The sequence below is a fragment of the Bubalus kerabau genome, chromosome 22 (genome assembly GCF_029407905.1).
Source record: "Bubalus kerabau isolate K-KA32 ecotype Philippines breed swamp buffalo chromosome 22, PCC_UOA_SB_1v2, whole genome shotgun sequence".
NCBI classification, from domain to species: domain Eukaryota; kingdom Metazoa; phylum Chordata; class Mammalia; order Artiodactyla; family Bovidae; genus Bubalus; species Bubalus kerabau.
In genome coordinates, this window is record NC_073645.1 from 21,381,872 (window position 1) to 21,409,787 (window position 27,916).

Below are 27,916 nucleotides of genomic sequence, written 5' to 3' on the forward strand. Positions count from 1 at the left end.
TATCTACTACTGTAGGCAGGAATCCCTTAGAAGAAATGGAGTAGCCATAATGGTCAACAAAAGAGTCTGAAATGCAGTACTTGGATGCAGTCTCAAAAACGACAGAATGATCTCTGTTCCTTTCCAAGGCAAATCATTCAATATCACAGTAATCCAAGTTTATGCCTCGACCAATCAAGCTGAAGAAACTGAAGTTGAAGGGTTCTATGAAGACCTACAAGGCCTAGAACTAACATCCAAAAAAGATGTCCTTTTCATTATAGAGTACTGGAATGCAAAAGTAGGAAGTCAAGAAACACCTGGAGTAACAGGCAAATTTGGCTTTGGAGTACAGAATGAAGCAGGGCAAAGGCTAATGGAGTTTTGCCAAGAGAACGCATTGGTCATAGCAAACACCCTCTTCCAACTACACAAGAGAAGACTCTACACGTGGTCATCACCAGACGGTCAACACCGAAATCAGATTGATTATATTCTTTGCAGCCAAAGATGGAGACGGTCTATACAGTCAGCAAAAACAAGACCGGGAGCTGACTGTGGCTCAGATCATGAACTCCTTATTGCCAAATTCAGACTTAAATTGAAGAAAGTGGGGGAAAACCACTAGACCATTCAGGTATGACCTAAATCAAATCCCCAAGGACTGTTGAGGTAGGCTCCTTTATTTGTTCGCTGACAAATAAGAGCCAGCAGTGCGAAGCTAAGGGCGGTGCCGGGCTGGAAGGGAAAGGGGGCGTGTCTGACCGGAGCTTGCTCCTGGAGCATGCGCAATCTTCAGAGAAGGTGACGGGCATAAAATGCGGAGGACGGGATTGCGTAGGCGTTGTTTTTGATTGGATACAGTCTGCGCGCGAGGGGTCGTGCCTACTCGTCGCCAAGTAAACAGGGAAGGTAGGGGCGGGGCCAAGGAAGCACTGGGACCTGGTTGGCCGAGAGAAGGTTGAGGGTTTCGCGGATTGGTCCGGGGCAGGAACTCAGCTGTGTGGAGCGCACCGGGTCCCGGAGCCCGCGGCCTCAGGGATGGACGAGACGAGCCCACTCGTGTCCCCCGAGCGGGCGCAACCTCCGGACTATACCTTCCCGTCCGGCTCGAACGCTCACTTTCCGCAGGTGCCGGGGGGCGCGGTCCGCGTGGCGGCGGCGGCCGGCCCGGTCCCCTCTCCGCCGGGCTCGCCAGGCCACGACAGGGAGCGGCAGCCACTGCTGGATCGGGCCCGGGGCGCGGCGGCCCAGGGTCAAACCCAAACCGTGGCGGCGCAGGCCCAAGCCCTGGCGGCCCAGGCCGCGGCGGCGGCGCACGCTGCGCAGGCCCACCGCGAGCGGAACGAGTTTCCGGAGGACCCGGAGTTCGAGGCGGTGGTGCGGCAGGCCGAGTTGGCCATCGAGCGTGGCATCTTCCCCGAGCGCATCTATCAGGGCTCCAGCGGAAGCTACTTCGTCAAGGACCCTCAGGGGGTGAGATCGGGCTGGGGACTGCGGCCGCCAGCTTCGGGGAGGGTGGACCTGTCCCGGGGAGTTTGAGGCTTCGCACAGTCAGAGGGAGAAGGGGTTTTGAAAGGCTGCGAAAGGAGAAAACTACCGTGCGGAGCTTCGTGGGCAGGATTTTGGAATGCCCCTGGGAACTGGAGATGGAGAAACTCTGCGGAATGAAGAAATAAATCAGAACTTATTTGGTAGGGGAGTAGTAAGCGGAAAATGAAAAGAGGAAATTGACCAGATAGAGGCGAGGAGCCCTGCGGTGTAGTGGGGCAGTTGGCCTCTGGACAGAGACGTGCAGGGAGATGCTGCTTTCTAGTAGGTTCCTTAACTTTAAACTACAGACGTTTGTTCAGCTACTTACTTACTGATTTGAGCTTTGAGCCCGTCCTTTCTTTTTGGACCGATTCAGTGTTGTCACTGTTCATCCAGGAGGACCGGTGACCCATCAGGGACTCTGATGGTTCCCTTCCAGCCTTCTCTGTTGTGGGGATGTCTTCTGCCACCGATCCAGGTCTCCTATTGACAGACGTTGCTGATTGAGTGGACTCATCAGTTTCATCTGTCTGGTTATTGCTCACTTCTGAGATATTGTTCAAATCCTTTTTTATTGTTGCTCAGTTTAGAGTGTAAAGTTTGAGAAACATGGGACTGTCAGTTACCTTTTACTTTCATTTCTCATCCAGGACTAGTGTTTTTCTCACTTTTATTTTGTCCCTTGTATGTGTTTAAAGGGGGATGAGGATGGGATGGGACATGGAGTGAGGAAGGCAGCTGAAAAGTGACATTTATTCTTTTGATTAGGGTTTCCGTGGTGGCTCAGTGGTAGAGAATCTGCCTGCCAATGCAGGGGACGCAGGTTCCATCCCTGAGTTCCAGGAACATCCCCTGGAGAAGGAAATGACAAGCCACTTCAGTATTCTTGCCTGGAGAGTCCGGTGGACAGAGGAGCTTGATGGGCTACAGTCCACAGAGTTGCAAAAGAATCAGACACAACTTAGCGACTAAACAGCCCACCAACAGATCAAACTAGGGGTGTCTTTGAAATATCAATGAGTCAAAAAAATTTTCAAGTCTTCTATGTTAATGTTCTCAGGTGGGCCAGAATGACTTACTGGAAAAATATACTATTGTTATTAAACTGATGGAGATCAGAGTTCCCTCACATTTTCCCTACATCTCTCTTATGTGAACTCTTTGAGATTGGTGGTGTGCTCTTTTGACAGGCGTGCTGAATTGCCAGGATGCACTGTGACTTGTAGCTCTTGGTTAGGATCATGTTGGATCCAGTTATTCTCCCAGGTGTTATCCCGGAATTATCACCAAGAACCAGAGAGCATTTCCACAGTCAACTCAGTTACCCTAAACGAGATGGGAAAAAGGTTTGAGAGTAAAGTTATTCCAAATCTCTCAAGTAAGGGAGTAGGGAGTTAAATCGAAAGCTCAAACAGGAACCATCACTTCTAGAAGAAAAGAAAGATAGGGGGTCCTTGGGTTTAAATGTCAGGGAGATGTTCATCATTTTTTATTTAGGAACCAGACTGAAATCTAAGATATGAATGGTTTTTATTTTGTTGCTAGCTTGTTGGCTGAAGGGGCTGAGATTATCTTTGTAAGGTACAACAGCAGGTGGAAGATTTTTGTTTTTCTTTCGTGACACTGTTACAGCCGCACTGCAACACTGGAAGTGTGTGGGTCAGCAGAGAAGTGATCTGGTGCTCTGACAGGTGGGAGTGACGCGATCTCTCAGCTCCACCTGGCAGGTCAAGTACTGTCACCGTAATACATAGCCCATGGAGAGTAGCAGACTATGGATATGTTTCTTGGTGACTTGCAGGATCTCAGTCTCCCAAATTTCCTGGCCACTGTCCTTTCTTAGATGGGAAGTCAAAATACATATGACCAAACAAAACTTATTAGTGTAACCATTCTGTTCCCACTGAGGAAAACGTGGTTCAGAGCAGAGGATCACTTCCTAAACGCTGTGGTGGTTACACTAGACCACAAACTAAATGCAGTTAGTTTTGTCATCTTTAGCCCTGCTCCAAATGTGTTTATTTATTTTGTTTAGAAATACTTAGATAGTATTTACTGTATGCCAGGTACTCTTAATGTGCTTTACAGGGCTTCCCCGATGGCTCAGCGGCAAAGAATCCGCCTGCAAGGCAGGAGACTCGGGTTTGATCCCTGGGCTGGGAAGATCCCCTGGAGAAGGAAAGGCAACCCACTCCAGTATCCTTGCCTGCAATGTCCCATGGATAGAGAAGCTTGACAGGCTACCGTCCATGTGGTCGCAAAGAGTCAGACACTACTGAGTGACTGAGCATACATACACAGATAAAAATAATGCATTAAAAAAAAAAGTGCTTTACAAATAATAATTCACTTAATACTCGTAACAGCTTCTGAGGTAGGGACTATCGTTGTCCCCACAGATGACGACACTGAGACACACAGTACAGCTCATTCGCCCAGAGTCTCAAAGCTATTAAATGCAAGGCAGGTTTCAGGCCCAGGCAGACTGGCGCCAGAGTTCATGCTTCTAACTACTAGGTCCTGCTACCTCAGAGTTAGTCATCTGAATCTCTGGTTTCTCTTTTCAGCTACCATATTGGTTAGGACTAAATTTGGCTGTGTGTGACAGACATTTTTAAATAATAATAACTTGAATAAAAGTACATTTGACTCTCATGAAAGAAGTCTCCAGACTGCCTGGAGCTGGCATGGCATTTTCCTTTATCGGGGAGACAGTATGAACAGTATGCATCTGTACGTCCAGCTGGTCAGCCATCCCTAGCATGTGGCTTCCACTTCATGAGCCAAGATGGATGCTCAGACTACAGATGTCTTGTCTGCTTTTCAGCCAGTTGGAAGAAGGAGAGGAGGAGAAAGAGAATGCCCTCTCCCTGGAAGACATTTCCTAGAAGCTGGCAGTAGACTGCTCTCCTTACATCCCATTGTCCAGAACTGAGCTTCAGTAGTGACTGGGAACTGGAGTCTTTATTTTGTCCAGCTAAAAATCGGGGACCTGTGCCCAAGGAATAAGAGGGAACAGAGATTGGGCGAACCAGCAGTTTCTGCCACAGGTACTTTTGGAGCTGGACGACCTGAAAGGTTCTTGAAGATAACAGCCCTGATTTCATTTCCCAGTTGAGAGTGGTTTCTTCCTCAGAATGAGCAAGTACGGACCTGAAACAGTAAGATGGAAAATGCTGGATCAGAAGTCATGGTAGAATGTTCAGGTCACCCTCCTCACCTACATCCTTGTGTTTCAGGTCTCAGGCTGCTCACGAAAGTAGTTTTTGAGCCTTTTCTGTTTTGAGTGGCTGGTAATACTAAGCATTCATATTGCCAAATCGTAGAACAGCATATGACTGACTAGTTTATTAGGACAAATAAATGAGATACCACGTATGAAAGCCCCTGGCCTGATTCCTGGTGCTTAGCAGGAGTTCAGAGTGTTTTGCTTATTTTTTAAGTCCCATGCTGACTGACCCCTGGATTAGGCTTTCTTGGATACATGGCATTGAATAAAGCAAAAAGTAGTGTAATTCTAAAAGGATCCATTCCTATTTAGGATAGTAATTCATTAGACAATTCTAAGTGGTATTTGCAAAACAGTTGTATAGATACTTCTCACATGTCCTAGGAGCTTGGCCTTATATCAGTAATTTTCAGCCTTTTAAAAATACTTTCTTCACCAAGAGTTTGTCTTGAAAATAGTACAGTATTATTTTCCATTTTTCAAATATAAATTTATATTGTAATATTGAATGTGTTTCTTGCAGCCACCTGTGTCTTCCAGGAAATTTTGGTGTCCTCACATTTGCTTGAGAATGACACTAATAGCCAAATAAAGAATAAGGACCTCAGAGTAACTTTTTTTTAAATAATTTTATTTATTTATTTGGCTGTGCTAGGTCTTTGCTGCTGCACAGGCTTTCCTCTAGTTGTGGTGAGTGGGGGCTGAGGCTCCTCACTGTGATGGCTTCTCTTGTTGCAGAGTACACGGGTTCTAGGGCTAGGGCTTCCGTAGGTGTAGCACGTGGGTTCTAGAGCACAGGCTTAGTGGTTGTAGTGCATGGGCTTAGTTACTCTGAAGCGTGTGGAATCTTCCCAGACCAGGGATCGAATCCATTGTTTCCTGCATTGGCAGGCAGATTCTTTACCACTGAGCTACCAGGGAAGCCCCCAGAGTAACTTTTTTATTACTTAAATGTTAAGATGCAGTCATGTTTATATACCATACATAGGTGTAGTTTGGAGACTTTTAAGCATCATCAACACACCATCTGTGATAGGGAGCTGTCCCAAGCCACAGGTTAAAATCGATGAGGCAGGTTGGGTTGATAGCAGTGAACAGGATAATAAATACAGGCTGAATCTCTTTTATTACATTCTATTTGGATCCCATCTTCTTTCAGGGTCTCACATATTTGAAGTAGTCCATCCCTCTCTTTTGTAAGGGTTAACATGTAAATCAGGCTTCTCTACCTCAATAGTTAAGTAAAAAAGTGCTGTTTCCATCCAGCCTCTACAGAATACAGACTTACCTTTTTCACTCTCATTTCCTTATGAGTGTATAGTAGAGATTTCAGAAGGTTGCATGATGTGTGATATCGAAACAGATTGAATATTAAAGAAGATGTGAGAATACAGTTTTCTTCTACTGAGCTAAAGATTCGAGATTTGCAAAAATGTAAAACAATACCAGTCTTCTCACTAAAAATTGTTTTTTAAAATATAGTTATTTTTCAAAAAAACATGTCACATATATTAACATGTAATTGGTCTGTTTTTATGATTAGGTGAATTAAATAGCTTTGACATTTTAATTTTAAGTTCTAATAACAGCAAATATAGATTTTGCCCATGTAAACAAAAGCTTTGGGGGTCTTTAATAGTTTTTAAAAGTTTAAAGGAATCCTGAAACCAGAAAGTTTGAGAACCATCCACTTTGTATTTACCAAACTTAAAAAAAAAAAAACACCAAACTTTTATTTTATGTTATTTCTGCATATTTCACTGTATAATATGCGTGATGTGCTTGAGTTGTCTTAGATTGTAGTGTAGCCTAGCCTCGTACACTGCTCCTTGGAGCTGCTGGACGGATACAGAAAACCCTTGGGTTTCAGGTTTCAGTAGTTGGGGGGCTGGCCCAGCCAAGTCCCGTCGCTGCCTTGTGCACTGTTCTTTTTATCCTGAACTTCATGCATTTCTGCTGCTCCGGCTACCTGCATGTTAACCCGTTCCTTAAAAGGGATTTTAGTAAGTGAGTGTTAAGGGAGGGTGTTTTTTTAAATGCTGACATCAAACTGAAGCTTTCTCCTATGTGTAAAAAGAAATTGAAAGTTTATTAAAAAAGAGAGATAATATGGTGAAATGAATTAGGCAGTATTTTTTTCTTTCTCAACCAAATAATGGTGGGTGGTTTTAGAGTTTGTTTTCTATGAATTAGGAGAATATTCTTGAGTCCTCAGTAACACAGTTGATTATGGGAAGTTAACATTAGCTTTGGAAATTAGGCCAGACGCTGCTTTATGTGTCTCTAGGAAACCCACAGGGTGCCGATACACTGTATCGGCCAACTAGGTGAACTGAAGCAACTTAGTCCTGAAAGGGACTTGTCCCCCTTCTGTCTGAATGTCCTTCTGTTCCTCCATCCTTCCTGCCCCCCACTACCCCCCTATTTGTGCATGCCAGACATTATTATTTAATGAAACCCTTGTTACACTGAGAGAATCATGATGATTAATGCTTTTAGAGTCGATGAAATGCTTTCTGATTCTCCTTATGCTGGAAGGAAATTGAGAAGTTTGAGAGGTTGGTCTGTAAATGATGCTTGGCTGCAATCTTGGCCTTTACGTTCTGCTCTTTTTTTGGCTGAGGGATCATGTGGCTTGAGGGATCTTAGGAACAGGAATCAAACCTGTGCTTCCTGCAGTGGAAGTTTGGAGTCCTAACCACTGGACCATCAGGGAATTCCCAAGTTCTGCTTTCTTTAAGTGGAAGTATTTAAGCCTCATTCCTGGTATTTTTCAGCCCCGCTAGTAGTCTTGGTTTCCCTTTCACTGAGGACCAGCTTGCTGAACTCCACCTTGTACTTCAACGAACCGACTGGTGGGTTCTGGGATGGGCCTCAAGTTGTCCTGTGGTTTCACTGCCCAGGTTCCAGAGAGTTCCGGTGGAGTCAAAAGTCATTCTTTGCGAGCTGAGCCGGTTACTACTACTGCTGCTATATGATTCAGAGCCCACGGTTGTGGAGACAGAGAGGAAGATTGCCAAAACAGGCCTCTTCCTAGCCACTTTGGATAATAATATAATTCTGAATGAACATATGCATTTGACTTTTTCCGGTGAATAAGTTTATCTTTAAGAATCAATTGATTTCTTTTGTACTTCTTTTCTCTTGCCTTCTTGCAAGGCTTCTTGAAGGGACTGGCCTCAAGATTGACCAGTTATTGTTTTAGACATATGCCTAGCTAGTTCCTAATATGAGTACTTACATATTGCAGGCAGATGAATGTATGGCTTTTGCTGTGACTGGCCATTCAGGAAATGACACCCACAGGAAAATGTCTTATGACCCAGACTAGCTTGAGTTGGCTGTGGGCTGAGGGGAGAGGGAGAGTCATATGATATTAAGATGAATCACTTGAATAGAATATTTACTTTACTTTTCTTCCTTTCAAAGTACCAGTTTGGGGACTGGAGGGAATGAGATAAATATAAAACAACCTAAGGGGGCTGACTGGCTTGGGGAAGAAAGCCTTCAGAAGGGAAGGCCTTAGTTTCTAGATTGCAGCAGCATCCCATATGTCTGAGGATCTTTGAGGATTAAGTTATTGTCTGCTAGAGAAGATGGATCTTAATCTTTGTGGCCGCTCATGTCCTGGTCTCTTGCCTATCAGAATTACTTAAAAGAACCCATACTAACCTGCTAGCAGACTCTTTTTCCTGCTGTGATTTTTCTCTTCCATTGCTTACTTAATTTGTCATTCCTAAACTTGTTATTTTAAGATGGGTGGGGGCAGTAAGGCTGATAGAGGAAGTCAGCCATTGATAAAAGAATTTTCTTAACCTCATTCCATAATACCTTACTGATTTCCTTTCAGTTGATACTTTCCTTAACTGATGCGGAGCAACAGTGAGTATTAATGTTCCTTAGAAGTTGGGGTTTGATGGTGTTAAAATCTGTTGTACCATTGATACCAGATTGGCATCTTCTTTGGCCACAGCCCTCTCTGGCAGCGTTATGCTCAGCTGCGCATGTGCGCTGGTGTCTTCCCTTCAGGGGAAGTGTCTAAGTGTACATAGGGCTTGTCTGCCTGTGCCCTCTCATTTCCTTCTAGAGTCTTGCTGACCTGGTCTGTGAGCCACTGGCATGAACTTGCCTTTAACACCCTTTTCCTTTGGTCTGTGTAGAAGATCATCGCTGTTTTCAAACCCAAGAATGAAGAGCCATACGGGCAACTTAATCCTAAGTGGACCAAGTGGCTGCAAAAGCTGTGCTGCCCCTGCTGCTTTGGCCGTGACTGCCTTGTCCTCAACCAGGGCTACCTCTCGGAGGCAGGGGCCAGCCTGGTGGACCAAAAACTGGAACTCAACATCGTACCCCGCACAAAGGTCAGTGACCTGTCTTCCGGATGCCTTTCTGCCTGGCCAGAGTTTTCCTGGGCCTAAGCCCATGTTAGTGGGACCACTAGATCCAGTGAAGGGCTATTTTTACCCTGAGTCTAGGGTTCTCGGGCTTTTTTTTTTTTTTTTTTTTTTTTTGGTGGGGAGTGGTATGTGCATTTTTATGGTTTGATCATCTGATGAAAGCTGTCCTGAGAAGGATACACATAAATTTTTTGCATACAATTTCAGGAGGTTCCCTTCTGATACACATGTATGGGCTCTCTGGGGCTTTGGATCCCAGGTAACCCCAAGCTGGTTAGAAACCTACCTACTTTTGTAGCTCACTCTGAGATTTCTGAGCCATTCCAGGATTTAGACACAGTCTACAATGGACTAGCTGATTGTCAGCTAAGCACTAATGCAAGGTCTGGCAAGCAGGACTCTAGGGTTGGCTGAGGGTTAGTGTAAAGGTCTGGCCTGAACACCTACAGGAAACTGACAAGGAATTCTCATCACCCATCTTTATGGTATGGAATTCTGGTGCTTGTCTGAACATTACAAAATTGGGTTCCCGGATCTAGGCAAATCCACACTTAGAATGGATTTGTACATACCTTATATGTGTTGCAGACTTAGCTGAAGTTCTAATGCAGGATCTGGACCATACCTCCCACCCTCTTTCAAAAACATGCTTAAATAAAATTGATTGTAACAGTTTCAGAAAGTTTACTGATACTGGGTTAAGAAACACTCTGCTACAGGATGTCTCATGAAACCTTCCAAGGGTTCCAAGGTGAAGAAATCTTCTGGTCAGCATATGAACATCTAAGGATACGTCATCACTCATTTAATATACGACTCCCTGAGATTTAGTAACAACTTAAGGTGGAACTCTGGTCTGATGCCCTATGGCTGCAGGGCCATCTTTGTATCTCTCTCTGGATCTTAATCTTCTTTGAAAATTGGATAAAAGCTATAAATTTTGTTCCCACAAAAAATATACATATTTGCAATTACTGTATATAATTTCAAGAGGATGGTTCATGGGCCAGTTGAAATCTACCCTTTGACCCACAGGAACTAGATTAAAAACCCCTGGCTGAGGTTTTCTTTGCAGGTTTAGATGGCAGACTGTGGGCAAAGAGCCTAATCAGCAGACAGGAGCTTCCCTTCAAATCTGTTTTTTCCTGTTTTCCCAGGGTATGTTACAAGAAAATGTGATAGTTGTGGATGTTTAACTATGTATGCTCCTTTGCCAAAAAACTCCAAATAAGCCAACTAGTTTGTAAGGAAGTAGAAATCAGGGAAAACTTCTTGAAATTTCCTTCTCTCATTCTCAGCACCTAGCAAAATACTATACTTCTAGTAAGTGTTCCTTAAATACCAGCTGAATCAATGAATAGATATCAAACCATGAAAAAAGAACAGTAACAGAGATCCCCCAACCTCAGGCCAATGGAGTGAATGTTAGATATATTTGATTGTAGTTCCCGGCTCGTAGCTCCCATCTGACATCTAAGTCACCCTGCCCTTGTGTAGCGCACTCCTTCCCTTAGAGCTTTCATTCTCTCTGTGCACATAGAGTGAAGCAGCACCCTGAACATCTTATATGATGATGAATGCTCCTAAGATCTCTTGTCTAACCTGAAATCCTCCCACCAGGCCCCTCCTAGACTCTAGAAATCCTAAGTACTCCTTGCTCATCATGCTGTAATCTCTCTGCTTTGCTGAGTAAGTAGCAGACCACCCAGGCCCCATGCCTGTCTGTTTTGCTTGTTCTTCTCAGTGCAGTGCCTAAGAATCAGGGATCGAGTTCAAATTCTGGTGCTGCACCTCTTTATTGAGTGATCCCTGGGTGAGTGAGTTAAGACACTCCTGCATTCTCTCCCTTTCAGTTTCCTCACTATAAAAATAGGGATATAAAGAGTTTCTCCTTGGACTTCCCTGGTGGCGCAGTGGATGGGAATCCACCAGTGCGGGGGACATGGGTTTAATCCTTGGTCTGGGAAGACTCCACATACTGCGGAGCAATTAAGCCGTGTGCCACGACTTCTGAGCCTGCATTCTAGAGCCTGTAAGCCAGCACTCCTGAACCTGTATGCCACAACTGCTGAAGCCCATGCACCCTAGAGCCTGGGCTTTGCAACAAGAGAAGCCACTGCGATAAGAAGCCCAAGCACTGTGGGGAAGAGTCGTCCTTACTCACTACAACTGGAGAAAGCCCAAGCGCAGTGGTGAAGACTCAGTGCAACCAAAATAATAAGTTAAAAAAAAAAAGAGATCCTACTTGATAGGGTGGCCATTAATATTACACAAGATAATCCATGTGGAATATGTAGCCCAGCGCCTGGCACAGTGTAAACACTCCATACATTTTAGCCTGGGGTATTTTTATGACTATTCTAATCATTAATGCCGTGCCCCACAATTCCTGTTCTCCCCCATCTCTAGTCTTCCTCTTTCCCTGTTAGAGAACCTTAATGAGGCCTGAGGGTCTTTTGCATCAAAAAGTCAGCAACAAAAAATCTTGTCTTCCGTGAGACTGAGATGAGACAGAACTTTGCAAGCTTAACATAACAGCTGCTGGAGAATAGTAAGAGGAGATCTCAGTCTTTCCTGCCTCCCCACCCTTGTGACAGGATTCTATCCAGTTGATCACAGTATCTGTCACTATGGAAACGGGGCTTACAGTTGTGCTAGAGCTTCAAATAATAAGGCTCTAATTCTCACTTGATCACTATCTCTGCTCTCTGTTCCTACAAGGTTTCAGGTTATGAGAGTTTCATTAGTCATAGGGAAAGAGTGGTTAGTTACAAAAATTGATCAAAATAAATCTGATGAGGGAAAGTGTGGTATATGTCTTGAGAACAGGGTTTTCATCATAGAAGCTGGCAAGATAGTCTTAAGAAAGCCTTTTTTCCCGTTTGTTCTTGTACCGATGTTTCCAGATTTGTAAGGTAGAAAGTGCTAACCTATAATACATCTTGGCACATCTGTTTTCGGTACCATATTAAAACTGGGTGGATGGATGGATGGATGGGAGCAAGGGAATTACTTTATGCTATCTCTAAGGTTCAAGGGCAAAATTAGTTACTTGTAATGAATTTTACAAGGCTTAGGAAAAGAAAGAATTTTCTTATAAATTTTATTTTTGGTATTTATATACTAAAACTCAGTGCTATCTGAAAGAAGCTTGTAACTCATTCATTCATTCACTTAATGAATAGGCATATGCTGGGCACTGTTTTGTACTCAGGATGCTAATGTAAATAAGATGGTTCTCATCCACCCCACATTTCATTAGTTTTAAAAAACGGATAATCACGAGACAGTGTGGTTAAGTGTGATAACGGATGTCCAAATGGATTATGGATTATCGTGGTATCTCTGCAGTTTGACAATCAAGTGTAATATTGGTGTTCCATTAAAAAATTTTAAAAAGTAATGCATGCATCTAGTGCAAAAATTAGAAGGCACAATAGAGTAAAGAAACCGCCCACTCTCATGGCTCAGCAGTTAAGCATTGGCCTGCAGTGCCGGAGACACAGGAGACTTGGGTTTGATCCCTGGGTCAGGAAGGTCCCCTGGAGAAGGAAATGGCAACTCACTCCAGTAATCTTGCCTGGGAAATCCCATAGACAGAAGAGCCTGGTGGGCTACAGTCCATGGGGTCACAAAGAGCTGGACACGGCTGAGCACACCCACATACCTAAACAAAGAAGAGTAATCCAGCTTCTCTCCCACCCCTGTCTTCTAGCCACTTGATTTCCTTCCTCAGAGGCAGATGTTATTACTAGTTTCTTGCTTAGTATTCCAGATATAGTCTATGTAAATACATAGCAATGCACTAAAAATTAAAACCAATTTTAACGTTTGTTTAATTTTTAAATGTAAATTATGGCACACAGTATAGAATTCAACAGGAAGTAAAAAGGTATGGAATAAAGTGCAGTTTATTTTTATCTGGAGAGAGAATAGCTCCTGGACCATCTTCTCCTAACCCAGGAGCTAGCTGTGGTGTCAGCGTAATTCATTCTAGATGCTGTAACAGCCCCTGGATTGCAGTGTTAACACGATAGGAGTTTATCTCTTGCTCACATCAAGATCCATGTTAGTTAGGCAGCTCTCCTAGATCCATGTCACTTTATATAGCCACAAGAGATCTTGGATCCTTCCGTGATGTGGTTTTACCATCTCTGAGCCCTTCATTTCTTCCAGCTGCACAGATTGGGAAATGTGAACTAAGGATCATGGGAAATTTTAGGGGCCAGGCCTGAAAGTAACGTGCATACATCACTTTGTCAACATTGCATTGGCCTGAACTAGTCACATACTGTCTCCTACCAGTTAGAAGTGCTGAGAAATGTATCCTTTCCATATGCTGAAGAGGAACAGTACTGGTGAGCATCTAGCTATTATTCTTTGCCATTCTGGTATAGTTCCTTAAACTTCATTCTAACCTTGGTATCTCTTCTATTTCCATTGTAGGTAGTATACCTGGCCAGTGAGACCTTCAACTATAGTGCCATTGACCGTGTGAAGTCCAGGGGCAAGCGGCTTGCGTTGGAGAAAGTGCCAAAAGTTGGACAGCGGTTTAATCGCATTGGGCTACCACCAAAGGTATAGACTGCACCTAGGTGGCTCATCAAAGGTGGTGATTATAATGGCATAACCATCCAAGAGGTGAAATAAGGTGTCTGCAGACTCACCTTTGGACACTTGAATAGCCTGCCCTGAGGCACCAGTCTTATTCATTTCGTCGAGGGCCTAAGGTGTGAGGAGTAATTCTCCAGAGAACAGAGACTATAACTTCCTTAGTTGACTCCTCTGGACCATTTAACTGTGCCTTTTGAATTTGGATGAGCAATTGCTGTCACCACCCTTCTCTAATATAAACTCTATAGGGCCTTCGTGGGTACCTGGCTTACTCCTGGGATCTTTGGACTTGGGCTGTAGGGAAATACTTCTTCTGTTCTTCCTTTTTGGTTGCAGGTTGGTTCATTCCAGCTCTTTGTTGAAAGCTACAAAGATGCAGACTACTGGCTACGGCGTTTCGAAGCGGAACCCCTTCCTGAGAACACTAACAGGCAACTGCTCCTGCAGTTTGAGCGGTTGGTGGTCCTGGACTACATCATCCGCAACACTGGTGAGCAGCTGTGGGTGGTCCTGTGCCCTGTGCCTGGCTGTGAGGAGCCACAGGGCAGACATGGAGCCTTGCTTGCAGAGCTTGGTATCAGAGTACCCTGTCAGGATGAGTTTTTAATAAGACAGAAGGGTTATACACATTGGAGAGGGTGCTGAAAATACTTTTTTCTAGACCAGCTTTGTCTAGGCATATCATGTGTAATTATCAGAGGCGGTGAGTACTTATGTTTCATCTTTGCCTCTCTCCCAGTCTCATACAGAAGACACTTTGGCTCTTCTAAAGCAGCACAAAGAGTGCTCTCATCCTTGATCCTTAGTCATTCGTGGTAGCCTAGCCTAGTACAGGACAGTTTTGTCTTTAAATACCACATCTAAGTGGACTCATATCTTCCCAGGTGGCGCTAGTGGTAAAGAGCCTACCTGCCAGTGGAGGAGATGTGAGAGGCCCTAGTTAGATCCCTGGGTCAGGAAGATCCCCTGGAGGAAGGCATGGCAACCCGCTCCAATACCCTTGCCTGTAGAATCCCATGGACAGAGAAGCCTGTCAGGCTACAGTCCATACGGGGTCTCAAAGAGTCGAACACGACAGAAGCAACTTAGCATGCATGCATTCAAGTGGACTCATACAGTATTTTCATTCTGTGACTGGCTTAGTCACTTAGCATAATATCCTCAGTTCTTCCATATTGTAGGATGTGTCAGAATTTCTTTCCTTTTTAAGGTTGAATAATAGTCTTTGTGTGTATATGCCTCATTTCACTCATCCATTCATCTGTAGACAGACATTTGGGTTGCTTCCACGTTTTATCTATTGTGAATAATTCTGCTGTGAACATGGGTGTACAAATATCTTGGAAACCCTGCTTTCAGTTCTTTTGGGTGTGTACCCAGAAGTAGAATTGCTATATCATATGGTAATTCTGTGTTTAGAACTTTGAGGAACCGCTATACTGTTTTCCATAGTATGGAAAACATTTTACAGCTGCATCGTCTTACATTCCCAAGAGCAGTGCATGAGAGTTCCTGTTTTTCCACATTTTCACCATCAGTTGTTATATTCTGGGTCTATATATAAATATATATGTATAGTAGCCATCCTAATGCTAATAGGTATGAGGTAGTATCTCATTGTAGTTTTGATTTGCATTTCACTAACGACTAGTGCGAGATCCAACCAGTCCATCCTAAAGGAGATCAGTCCTGGGTGTTCTTTGGAAGGACTGATGTTGAAGCTGAAACTCCAATACTTTGGCCACCTGATGTGAAGAGCTGACTCATTTGAAAAGACCCTGATGCTGGGAAGGATTGAGGGCAGGAGGAGAAGAGGACGACAGAGGATGAGATGGTTGGATGGCATCACCGACTCAATAGACATGGGTTTGGGTGGACTCCGGGAGTTGGTGATAGACAGGGAGGCCTGGCGTGCTGTGGTTCATGGGGTCGCAAAGAGTCGGACATGACTGAGCGACTGATCTGAACTGAACTGAATGACTAGTGATGTTGAACATCTTTCCGTGTGCTTTTCCCATACGTGCTAAGTCGCTTCAATTGTGTCCAACTCTCTGAGACTGTATGGACCGTAGCCTGCTGATGGTCGTTCCGTCCTTGTCAAACTTTGTTTGATTATATATGCAAAGGTTTATTTCTGAACTCTGTAATCTAGTCCATTGGTCTGTCTCTGTGTCAGTACTACACTGTTTGATTACTATAGTTTTGTAGTAAGTTTTGTAATAAGTTTGTAAGTTTTGGAGGAAATGTGATTCCTCCAGCTTTACTCTTTTTCTGGATTGTTTTGGCTCTTTGGCGGTCCCTTGAGATTTCATATGAATTTTAGGATAGGTTTTTCTGTTTCTGCAAAAAACATCATTGGGATTTTTATACAACTGCATTTAATCTCTAGATTAGTTCATCTTCAGTAGTATTGCTGTCTTAACAGTATTAAATCTTCCAATCTGTGAACATGAGGTATCTTACCATTTATTTATGTCTCTCTAATTTCTTTTAGCAATATTGTATAGTGTTCATTATACAAGTCTTTTACCTCCTTAGTAAACCAATTCCTAAATGTTTTATTCTTTTTGATGATATTATGAATGGGTTTGTTTCTTAATTTCCATTTTGAATTGTTCATTGTTATTGAATAGAAATGCAGCTGATTTCTGAGGTTGACTTGGTATCCTGATCCTGACTTTTGTTGAGTTTATTTATTAGATCTAACAGTTTTTTGTAGAATCTTTAGGGTTTTCTGCATAAGAACATATCATCTATAGAGATAATTTTACCTTTTCATTTCCAATGTGGTTGCTTTTTCTTTCTTTTCTTGCATAATTGCTCTGTTCTTTCAGTACTATGTTGAGTAGAAGTGGTAATATTGGGCATTTTTCCTTTGCACTGGATCTTAGAGGAAGAACTTTTAGTCTTTCAGTATTGAATATGATGTTTGGTCTGGATTTTTCATATATGACTTTTATTATTTTGAGGTACTAGTCTGGTGGTGACAAATTTTCTGCTTTGTTTGTCTGAAATTGTCTTTACTTCAGCTTCATTTTTGAAGGATATTTTTACTGTACATAGAATTTGAGATTGGCAATTATTTTCTTTCAGCGGTATTTAAAAAACATTTCATTAATCTTCTTGCTCCCATGGCTTCTGTGGAGAAGGAAGTTGTCCATATGGTAGCTGTATTTTTCATTTCCTGAATTTCTATTTTGATTCTTTTTTGTAGATTATTCTTTTCTGCTGATACTCTTATTTCTTAAACATATTTAGGATTTTATCTTGAACATTTCAGAGCATATATCTTTCTTTGGGGCCCCTATAGATTTATTTGAATTTTCTGTTGTTTTCGTGTCATCTTGTCTCTTTGTATACCTTGTTATTTTTAAGTGTCAGATATTGTATATCAAAAACTGTAGAATTATTTGGAGGTCAAGGATATTGATATCAGTCCTGTCTGGAAGAAGATGTTTGCCTCTGGCAAGCTGCTGGGGTCATCAGAAACCTAGGATCACATTAATTTTAGGTATTGAGAAGAAATTCTGCTTACTTCCAAGGTGTTAGCCCTTTAGGTTTCAACGCAGAGCATGGATGATCTACCAGGGTTTCCTCCTCCTTGCCAGTCACCAGGCCGTAGTTTTGTCTCCCTAGCTCCCTGGGGCTGTTAGCATACTGTTCTACCTCTCAGCCTCTTAACCACCTCTTCCCAAATCAGCAGCAGGTGCTGTAAGAAAAAAGAAGCCACAAAGGGTGGACTCCCCTCTCTGGAGTCTTTTTCTCCCAGATCATGACAGTCTAATTCTTAAGGGTCTTATAAAATCTCCAGTGCCTTCAAGAAATTTTAAAACATTTTGTCTATAATAGTATGATTGGTTTCCATGTGTCAGAATGTCTAATTCACCACTACTGAATGTGGAAATCACCCCAGTTTTGTCTATTAACTTCATATTTCTGTTCACAGATCGAGGCAATGACAACTGGCTGATCAAATACGATTGTCCAATGGATAGTTCTAACTCTCGGGTAAGTGGTTACTCTGTATCCTTTTAAGGAGAGGATGAGGTGGGGTATATGCGTAATATGGAAGCACATAATAGTGTGATATTTAGGTCACATAAGTTCAGAGGAATCAGGATAGCACACGTCTTTAAAATTGAGGTTAATATTTGGTAGTCGTTGTTCAGTTGCTAAGTCATGTCTGACTCTTTGCGACCCTGTGGACTGTAGCCAGCCAGGCTTCCCTGCCCTTCACTGTCTCCTGGAGTTTGCTCAAACTCGTGTCCGTTGAGTCCATGATGCCATCCAACCATCTCATCCTCTGTCACCTCAATATGTTTTTTTAAGGAATATCCTGCTGGTTGATTTTAAGAGAGATAGAAGGAAGAAAAGTTCAAATAAATTGGGAACTTGTTGCATACTATGTGCCTTCTTTGAAGATTCACATTGTATGGGAGCATAGTAAAGGTCTGAGAAACAATGCATCAGTGCACCTGTGTGATTTCATTTGGCCTGGTGATTTCTAAACCTTTGACCATGGAATACTTTTCTCACAAGACTACAGTTCCACAAAATATCAGTTTAGAAAAAGCTGCTTCCTACAACTTTCTCTACGCTCTCATTGCTTTTCTATTCCACCACACTTCCCCTGTGCATTTTAAAAACTTAGCAGGAAGGCTGCCTGGAGAAGGAGAGTAAGATTGACTTTTATTCTTTTTAGTGTTTTTTCCCGCTTCCAGTTTTATTGAGATATAATTGATAAATAACACTGTGCAAGTTTAACATGCGCATTGTGATGATTTGATGCACATATATACTGCAAAGTGTTTCCCACAGTAAGGTCAGTGGTTCTCAAATTCTGTACATCAGAATCATCTGACGAGCTTATTAAAAACAGTATAGATTCTACAAGCCTTTCCTCCATTAGATCTCGGGTAACACTGAGGATCTCACACTTTTAGTAAGGTATCCCAGAGGATTCTGGTACAGGTATCCTGAGCCCACCTGCCCTGTTCTGTGTTGGCACTAGTTAACCTGAGCATGGAGCCAAGTACACAGTCATGGGAGGGTCTGACACGCGCTGTCCCAGGCAGCCTCTTGCACTCTCTCTGCACTCAGCTCTCGTCGTTTTCCTCTTAATGCCTCTGTGAAGCAGAGGAACAGATTCCGTTGTGCAAATGCAACCGGCTGTTAATCATCCACGGTTCTAGTATCTTGCTGGAAAATGTCACCACCAGTGAAGTGGCCACTGAGTCAAAGGTCCACATGAAAGGACCTTGACTGACTTATAACTGATTTTTCTTCCTTTTTTTTAATGGGCTTCCTAGGTAGCTCAGCTGGTAAAGAATCCACCTGCAATGCAGGAAGAGACCCCGCTTCAATTCCTGGGTTGGAGAGTTCCCCTGGAGAAGGGATGGGCTACCCACTCCAGTATTCTTGCCTACAGGATCCCATGGACAGAGGAGCCTGGTGGACTATAGTCCATAGGGTCGCAAAGAGTCAGACACAACTTTTTGTCCTTTTTTAGACCCTTAGGGTTCTCACTGCCTTTCCCTGTGAGAAATGGCTTGTAGTTCTCTTTTGTTATTGTCATTTCCTGTGTTACCAAGGACTGTGACAACTTTTGAGGAAGTGTACCTTTTCTAAGAGAAAGGGACTCTGAGAACCTGGAATTAGCCAAATCAAAGTGTCATAAATATAGTAAGTCCAGGTAACAATTTGGAAACCAGTTCAGAGATTGAGTAAGGACTGGTGCCTGAGCAGGTTGAGATGGGAGCCTTTGCTGCTACTTTAAAGTTCTGGAGGAAGGTGGGACTCCCTAAATATTTAGTCTTCCCTTGCTCTTCAGGACACAGACTGGGTGGTGGTGAAGGAGCCTGTTATCAAGGTGGCGGCCATAGATAATGGGCTGGCTTTCCCTTTGAAGCATCCTGACTCCTGGAGGGCATGTAAGTCTCAAGACCACTGTGGTCTGGCTCTTTTCTTGCTCTTTCTCAGTGTTCTTATCTGTGCAATGAAGAGAATAATACCTCTATCACAGGATTGTTCTAAGGACTAATGCAATAATGCAGCTCAGCCCCTGAGCACAATGGCTGGCACACGGCAACTACTCCACAGTGTAAACTGTTAGTATCCTTTTCCCCATACATTATTCCCACCAGAAGCACAGAGCTGAGTTTTCACATCTCTATGTTGCATTTTTCTTAGTCTTTCTGAAGACTGTCTTATCGTAATTTATTTGATTTGTGTTTCTAAATATAAGCTGCTGTTCCTGTTCTGTCTTCCTTGTCGACATCCTGGAAACCAACCCCTGGCCCCATTATAACTGAGAAACCTTTAGAAAGAGAGAGATACAAGTAGGGCATTACTAGTCCCTTTGCAATACTTGTCTGTCTTTTGAGAAGGAGCGTCTCAGTGTTTCAGTGGCAAGTATTGATAATTGCTTCTAGATAGGCTTGCATCTTGAAAAGTCATATAATGTCAGGGAAAGAGCACAGGCTCAGGGATTAGACAGACCTGGGTTTGAATCCCGGTTTTTCCACTTAACTGTTTAACCTTTAGGGTTAGCAACCCCTGTAACTTTAATTTTCTGTTGTATTTCAAATAAGAGGGATATCCAACTTTACCCGTGCTCTGATAGGTGGAGGACATAGATGGACAGGGACTTTTTCAACACTAGCTTTGATTTTGACTTTTCCTCTTTTCAGATCCTTTTTACTGGGCCTGGTTGCCCCAGGCAAAAGTCCCGTTCTCTCAGGAGATTAAAGATCTGATTCTTCCAAAGATATCAGACCCTAACTTCGTCAAGGACTTGGAGGAGGATCTGTATGAACTCTTCAAGGTTAGCCCTGGGAACCTTAGCCTTAAAACCATATGGAAAAAAGAATTCCAGCGGTTTTCCTAATTTGTCCGGATACAAGCCAAGATAGAATGGAAACATCCTCTGGCTTGTGTTAGCCAGTGGAGAGCACGGTTTCCTCCCTGAGGACAGCAAGACCTAGTTTGGGTTGGTGTGAAAACAGTTGGCCGCTGGGCGGAGTCACACTGGTTCATGTCCTGTGTGTCATGCGGCTGCAGTGTGTCTACAGAGCTCTCATTCTCAGATGGAGCCCCAGAGCCTGGAGTTCTTCAGAGTCAACCATGAAACTGAGGACAAGATGGTTACTTGTTCTCTATTTTGCTGTCTGTGAAATAGGGAGTCATCGGGGTTGGGGTGAACATCACTAAGCCGCCTAAGCTTCCTGAGGGTTTTCTAGTTGGGGGAGGAAAATGGGTTCTTCTGAGGCATTCATGCAGGTTATATCTCCTTCTGCCCTTCTTTTGCAGAAAGATCCTGGTTTTGATAGGGGCCAGTTCCATAAGCAGATTGCTGTCATGCGGGGGCAGGTAAGCCTGGGACATCCTCCTGGTGTCATCCCCAGGGTTTCTCTGAGAGGGTCATATGCTCATGTTGAGTGAGTGTGTAAAGGCCGTATGTCACACCCATTTTAGTCTGTGCCATCCACGCTTGTGACTCTGTCTTAACACCTAAGAGGAAAGGTAGCCATCTCAGATCTCCCACCTCTTCCATGGTATCAGGCATTTGGTGAAGTACCTACTATGTGCTTGGTTCTGTGCCACTTGCTTGATAGTTCATTGGTGGATTTAGCTGGTGGTCTGGGTCCTCAGGTTGCTCAAGGCAGCTGTAACCCCTGGTGGTTAAGAGCTAGGCTCTGGAGTCAGACTGCTGCTTCACCACTCCCCAGCACTATGGCCTTAGGCAGGAGCTTCTGCTTCCTTTTTATAAAGTAGGACAGTTACCCTACTTTGCAGAGTTGGTCAGAGAATCACATAAGATTATGTGTACCAAGTGTTTAGTAAAAACCATGCCTGGCACATGGTAAGCACTCAGATGCTGGTCATGGTTATAATTTTTGTTGTTATAGTTACAAGCCACATTATTTCTTCTTTCTCCCCTTCATCTTCAAAGAGAACCAAGGAAACCACCAAGGCATTGTTGATCTTCCATAGCAGAGCAAAGAACAGCTTGAAAATTGCCTAAAAGCTCGAGGACACTGACATTCTGCATATCACTTTGAAGTCTTAAAGACAGCTGGAATAGCCTAGCAGTTAGGGCACAAACTGGTCAGGGTGCATGATTTGAAGCCTGACTCTGCCATTTATTAGCTGTGAGGTCTCATTGAGTTACTTAATCTCTCCTCCTTTTAATTTCTCCACCTGTAACATGGGATTAATAACAGCACCTATCTCATAAGGTTATTATGAGATCAATGATTGAAAACAGTTGGAGTAGTGCTGGTATATTGAAGTACTCAATATGGGTTAGCTATTTTACTAGGGTTTTGTATACAGCTCCTCACATCTTTCGGAGAAGGCAGTGGCACCCACTCCAGTACTCTTGTCTGGAAAATCCCATGGACAGAGGAGCCTGGTGGGCTGCAGTCCATGGGGTTGCTAGGAGTCGGACATGACTGAGCGACTTCACTTTCACTTTTCACTTTCATGCATTGGAGAAGGAAATGGTAACCCACTCCAGTGTTCTTGCCTGGAGAATTCCAGGGACGGGAGAGCCTGGTGGGCTGCCGTCTCTGGGGTCACACAGAGTCGGACACAACTGAAGCGACTTAGCAGCAGCAGCAGTCTCACATCTTTGAAGGACAGGAAGCTTTTCTCAGTCATAATTATCCAGTTAACCTCTTTCCTCCATTTAGCAAAAGGCTTCTGTTGAGGGCAACTCTTGAGCTTACCAAACCCGTTTTCTCTAGAAATGGGACAGACAGAGGATGTAATAGCTGTAGTTATTAGAGCTGCCTGAATACCATAATGTGGTCTTCCTACATTTCCCAAATAATGTAAAGGCCCAGTTAGGCTGGCAGAATTGTTAGAAATCTTAAAAGCCACGTGACGTACTCTGGTATTGTGAAACTCAGCATAAAGGAACAAACTTCTTCTCTAGTTTGTGTAGATTGTACCTCTGTCCCTATTGTACTGTCTTCTCTAACCCCTTCCCAGTCTCTTGCAAACACAGCAACTTTCCTCTCATTATATTTAGTTAAGGCCATTATCTAGAGTGGCAAAAGGCAGAGGGGCGGGGGTTGAGAGAGAGACATTTTAGCTTTCTTTCCATCATGTGCTCTTACTGTCCTTTGAGAGCGGGTGGCATTTTACAACCTAGAGTGCCTACCTCTGAAACTGTCAGGATGAGTCATGGATGAGTGTCTAGCTCCTCCTCCTAGCACATGGGTAAAAGGAACGCACCACCTTCTATCTGCCTGAGCCGTAGTCATGGAGTGGACTGTACAGTGGCCTGGAGCCAAAGCGGAAGAATGGGGAACCCTGGAGAGATGGATTCGGGTGATAGAGTTGTTACTCACCATAAAGGCTTCTAACCAGACGTGAGATAAAGAATGCAGGGTCTGAGGGAAAACTTTAGGTAACATCTTCAAAGGCAGTATTTCTTTTTTGGCATTATGTACCTGCTATAAATTTTTCTTCAACTTTTAAATTAGGAACATTTCAAACCTCAGTAAAATTGAAAGAGGGGAGTCATCTAGACTCACCAGTCATTACATTTAATTAGCCACGTTTGCTTTATCTCATATCTCTAAATGTTATCTATCTGAATATTATCTATACATCTGTATAATTTTATCTCTTTTATAATTTGTCTCTCTCCCTAGATAGATAGATGTAGCCACGTTTGCTTTATCTCATATCTCGAAATGTTACCTATCTGAATATTATCTATAATTTGTCTTTCTCCCTAGATAGGTAGATTTTGTTTGTTTGCATCTGGCCAAATCTTTTGGAAGTAAGTTGTAGACAGTTTGACGTTTTACCCCAAAGACGTAAATGTACTTGAAAGGTGGCTTCTAACCTGAAGACCCAGCCAGAGAGGTAGTAAAATCCTGTGTCATAAGCTGGATGGTCTCCTGCATGGTCCACTCTAATTCCATTTGAACCTCCTCTTAGTTCTCTGCCCTGATCTTGTACTCAAGGCTCTTTGAAGCAGTGTAGGGTGCTCACAAATACGAAGACAATGAATTTAAAAAGGAACTCATTACTGGTAGGATCCACTTCTGACCTCTGATCCAGGTGAACTCTGCCTCTTTGAGGGTAGCATTTGTAGGCCAAGGATCGTTATGGCTCAAGGCCTGTGTGTCTGTGTGACTGGGGGCAGCCGCCCAGCCACCCCTCTCGTGTGTCTCCGGCCTGGCTGTGGAGATCTTCAGCATCCAGCAGTTTAAAGGCTGTGGGAGGAGCACCTCAGCCTGTTCTTTCCTATCAGAAGATGCATGCTGGTGGCTGCGATTGTGACAGGGGAAGGAAATGTGCCCCTCTGCTCACAGGCCTGCAGTGTCTGCAAAATACAGGCAAAACTGTGACGAGCCAAACATACTGTGGTATCCTGGAACAGAAAAAAGCAGTACTGGAAAAGCTAGTGAAATCCGAGTCAGGTCTGGAGTGTGGTTAATACTTATGTTCCAATGTTGATTTCTTAGTGTTAGTAAAGGCACCATGGTTATAGAAGATGATCAAATTAGGAGAACTTGGGTAAATGGTACATATGTTCGTAACTTTTCTGTAGGTATAAAATTATTCTAAAGTAAAAATTTATTTAAAAAAAAGATGACAGCATGAGAGGTCGAGTTCAACTGAAATGGCTTTTATTTTTTAAATACATAGTCTTTGTAGGAAAATCAGAAAATAAGGATAAACTAAAATCACTCTATCTCTAGGTCACCTTTCTTGACCCAAAAATAATCACTGCCAACCTTTAAGACTTTTTTCCTCTGTAGATAAGAAAATAGGATTTTAGAAAATAAAGGTGGGGATCACACTAATACTGGTTCCTTATCTCCTTTCTTTTCTGTCCAAGACATTGTGATCAGTTTTCCATGCCCGCAGAATATGTTTTTTAATTGCTTGTTTCTAATCCCTTAAATTATTAACTGATCCCGTACTCTCGGGCATTTATATAATTTTCAGTTATAAACCATACTGCACTGTATAGATTGAAACTTAAGTGTTTTGTGCATGTCAATGATTGTTCCCTTAATCCTTAAAAATGAAGTTGCTGAGTCAGAGGGCTTGTCCACTTTTAAGCCTTTATGGTCCACTTGCCTTTCTGAAAAACTGTTCCATGATCTGAACACTCCCCAACTCTGAGTCGGTATCTTCTGTATCTTTACTAACTAGACAGGCGAAAGAGGAGGTATTTGTTTTCATTTGTATTTTTTTTTCATTTGTATTTTTTAAAAAGGTAGAGAGGTTTCCATTTTCTGTGATTGCCCTCTTACATTCTTACTTTAGTAAATAGCCTATTGGTACAGTTTTCCATTAGTGTCTGGTTTATTTTTGTATTGATTTACAGGAGCACTCTGCCTGCAGGTCTCCCTTCGGAGGCAGACCAGGATGCCTAGGCACTGCTCTCACTGATCTCCTTTCCCCCGCTGCAGATCCTAAATCTGACCCAGGCCCTGAAAGACAACAAGTGTCCCCTGCACCTCGTCCAGATGCCACCTGTGATCGTTGAGACGGCCCGTTCCCACCAGCGATCTTCTAGCGAGTCCTACACACAGAGCTTTCAGAGTCGGAAGCCCTTCTTCTCCTGGTGGTAGCCCCAGAGACAGACAAAGGCATATTGTCTGAGACTTGGGCTGGGAGGAAGCCTGGGGAGCTGGTTGCAAGAAAGCCAGAGAAGCCGGTGGAGATCAGTGCTCTTAAGAGCCCTCCCTGTCTGCTCACCACTCCCTCCGAGCTTTCCCAGGCCCCGGGAGAAGCATGAGCAGAGGGAGAGGTGCTGTGGGCCCTCCTGAGCGCGGGGGAGGGCTGGCGCTCCATGCAAGCCGTCCGGATGGGGGGAAAGGAGCATCTCCTGGGGGCAGGCTGGGAAAGTCCCTTCCCTCCTGGACACCCTGCTCTGTTGCTATTCCTTGTTATATTCTGCATCAGAAAAAATACAAATACAAATTTCAGTACTAGTAGCAAAACCCAGGTAGAATCCCAGACCCTCTCATGGCAAAACCTCTGATCCAGACCTAAATGTGCATGGACCCAAACATCCAGGTGTCTCACAGTTCCTTACTGTGCGGACCAAGGCAGCTGGGTGACTCGCAGTGCCAGGACAGACAGAAGCCACACTTCCCTTTTGTGTCTTGCCAAGTCTTCTTTCTGTCTTCCTCCCACCAGTGCAATAGGTTGACTCCAGACATGATTTTCACAGTGGGGGGACATCTGCTCTGGAACTCCCAGCAGTTTTACAGCGATTGTCTACATCACCTCTGCTCCCTTCCCCGCTGGGGACCCAGCCCCTCTAGGCCAGGACTGTAGGTTGCTTATCACTCAGGCAAAGACAGGAGGGAGGAAGTTACCTCCCCAGCATGGGAACATGATCCATACCACTAAGTATATGCTGGAAGCTGTGATGTTCTGTGGGTGGGCTTACCCCTGCCTTGCTCCCCTAGTCCTTGGCCCTGGCTAGAGACGACAGACTTTTCCAGTCTGCTGATTTATTCCTGTTGTTTTTGATGTTTTTTCTCAACTCTTTTGACTTGATAGGTTCGGTTCTGGGTTCTGGAGTGGCTCTCGATGAGGGTTCTAGGGTGGGTCTAGTTCATGAGAGGGCAGGATATTAAGTCCTTGGGTTTCTTTGTGTGATACCACTGCTGCTGGGTGGAGGCAGCGAGACTTGTATTCTGCCTCCTAATTAGCAGCTTCCCTTTGCTCCCTGACTTCTTGTTCCAGGCCAGTTTTTCTATGGCTTCTCGAGAAAGGTGGGGCCCTAAGGAGAGAGGTGTTCCCACTGTCCCCAGTGCCTGCCCAGCCCAGTGTGCACCTTCTTGCTTCCATGTCTCTTTCCGCTCAGCTCTCCCCCTTACCAGCTGTCCGAGCCCTTTCTACACCAAAGCAAAGAATGGCCTCAGTGGGGAGTACAGAGGGTGCCACTCATGGCTATGGGGCAGCCCTGGACGGTTCAAGTTTCTGGCACCCTGCGATTGGTCAATCAGCCTTGGAAAGAAACTATCTTGAAGGTTTGAAAACCAACCAAAGAAAAGGAGTGGGGACTGTTGCTGTGTGCCCTCTGCTTGCCTAGCTCCCGCTATTGCAGGAAGCAGAGCGGAGGTGTGCAGTCCTCTTGTCTGCTGGGCTGGTCCTCTTCCAGTACAGCCCCCAGGAGCCAGCTTACCCTGGGCTTCCGCCCCGCCAACAGAAGTCTCTGGAGCTGGGTGTGCATACCCTGTGGACAGAGGCGCTGCTCTCCGCCAGCCCCAGCCCTGACAATCCCATTGAGCTGACCTGGACTTTGGCCTTGGGGACCATGTTTGTGAGAACTTGGGAGCAGCAGGGCTCCCAGAGGCCGGAGGGGACCAGGGTATATTTAGCTCTCCACAGACATGTGTTTATAAATGTGTTGTTGAATTGCCCCACCTGGGGTGGAGAGAGCCTGAGCCATCTAAAGGGCTGGTTGCTTCCCCCACCGAGCAGATCTTCACGTTGCCCTCAGCCAGACCAGCTCTGGGATGCAAAGGAAATTGGGTCCAATGTAAGAGGGAGCTGGTCCCAGTCCTGGCAGGTGAAAGTACGGGGCATCCTTTCCTGGCCCACATCCATTCTCCTTGAAGCCTGTACTCAGGTTGCCTTGAATGTGGACTTTGGGAGAGCCCGGGCCCTGAGTGCCAGGGCAGGCTTTTGGGTGGCCCTCACGAAGCTGCCTGGCCCAGCCCTCTGCCAGCCATCGGCCCATCTCCCAGTGTCAGGGAGTGGAGGCTGGGCTGTGAGAGTGCCGCTGCCTCTGTATTGTTCTTCTAATGCACTGTAGAAATTGTATATGTAATGTATTTAAATCAATGCAAATGTATGAATAACAAGTCCAATTCCGACCTTTTTTGTCTAGCTTTCTTTGGTGGAAAGAAGACAAGGTAGGATGCCTTTTTAAGGACAGAGAACCCTGTGTTGCCATGGAGTTGCCGAGATATGGCTCTTGAATCTGTTTCCCTCTAGTAGAGGAAGGTACAGGTTCTCATTTCCCAAAATATTGTTTTAACCCATTTGACACCAACACCTGACTTGAACCTACATTGATTGATGCAAAGCTGTTTATAATCATCATGTATCTTTCTTACCGTGAATATTTCTTGCAGAAATATTAGTGTTTTGTTTTGAGATGTTCCTCTGATAG

The 27,916-nt window shown here is 44.1% G+C and overlaps 1 protein-coding gene across 2 annotated transcripts; it reads left to right on the forward strand.

The window, feature by feature from the left end:
• The first annotated feature begins 387 nt into the window (after nt 1–387).
• On the forward strand, nt 388–27,715 carry PI4K2A (phosphatidylinositol 4-kinase type 2 alpha). 2 transcript variants are annotated; one of them, XM_055561097.1, is made up of 9 exons: nt 388–1,455; nt 8,902–9,102; nt 13,585–13,716; nt 14,089–14,242; nt 17,699–17,760; nt 19,583–19,682; nt 20,442–20,575; nt 21,031–21,120; nt 25,194–27,715. In XM_055561097.1, the coding sequence occupies exons 1-9, from the start codon at nt 1,021–1,023 to the stop codon at nt 25,353–25,355; spliced, it is 1,470 nt and encodes a 489-aa protein (XP_055417072.1). In that variant the 5' UTR covers nt 388–1,020; the 3' UTR covers nt 25,356–27,715. The 2 variants fall into 2 exon arrangements, with proteins under 2 accessions (XP_055417072.1, XP_055417073.1); XM_055561098.1 differs by having other exon boundaries at nt 389–1,455; nt 21,061–21,120.
• Nucleotides 27,716–27,916: the final 201 nt, after the last annotated feature.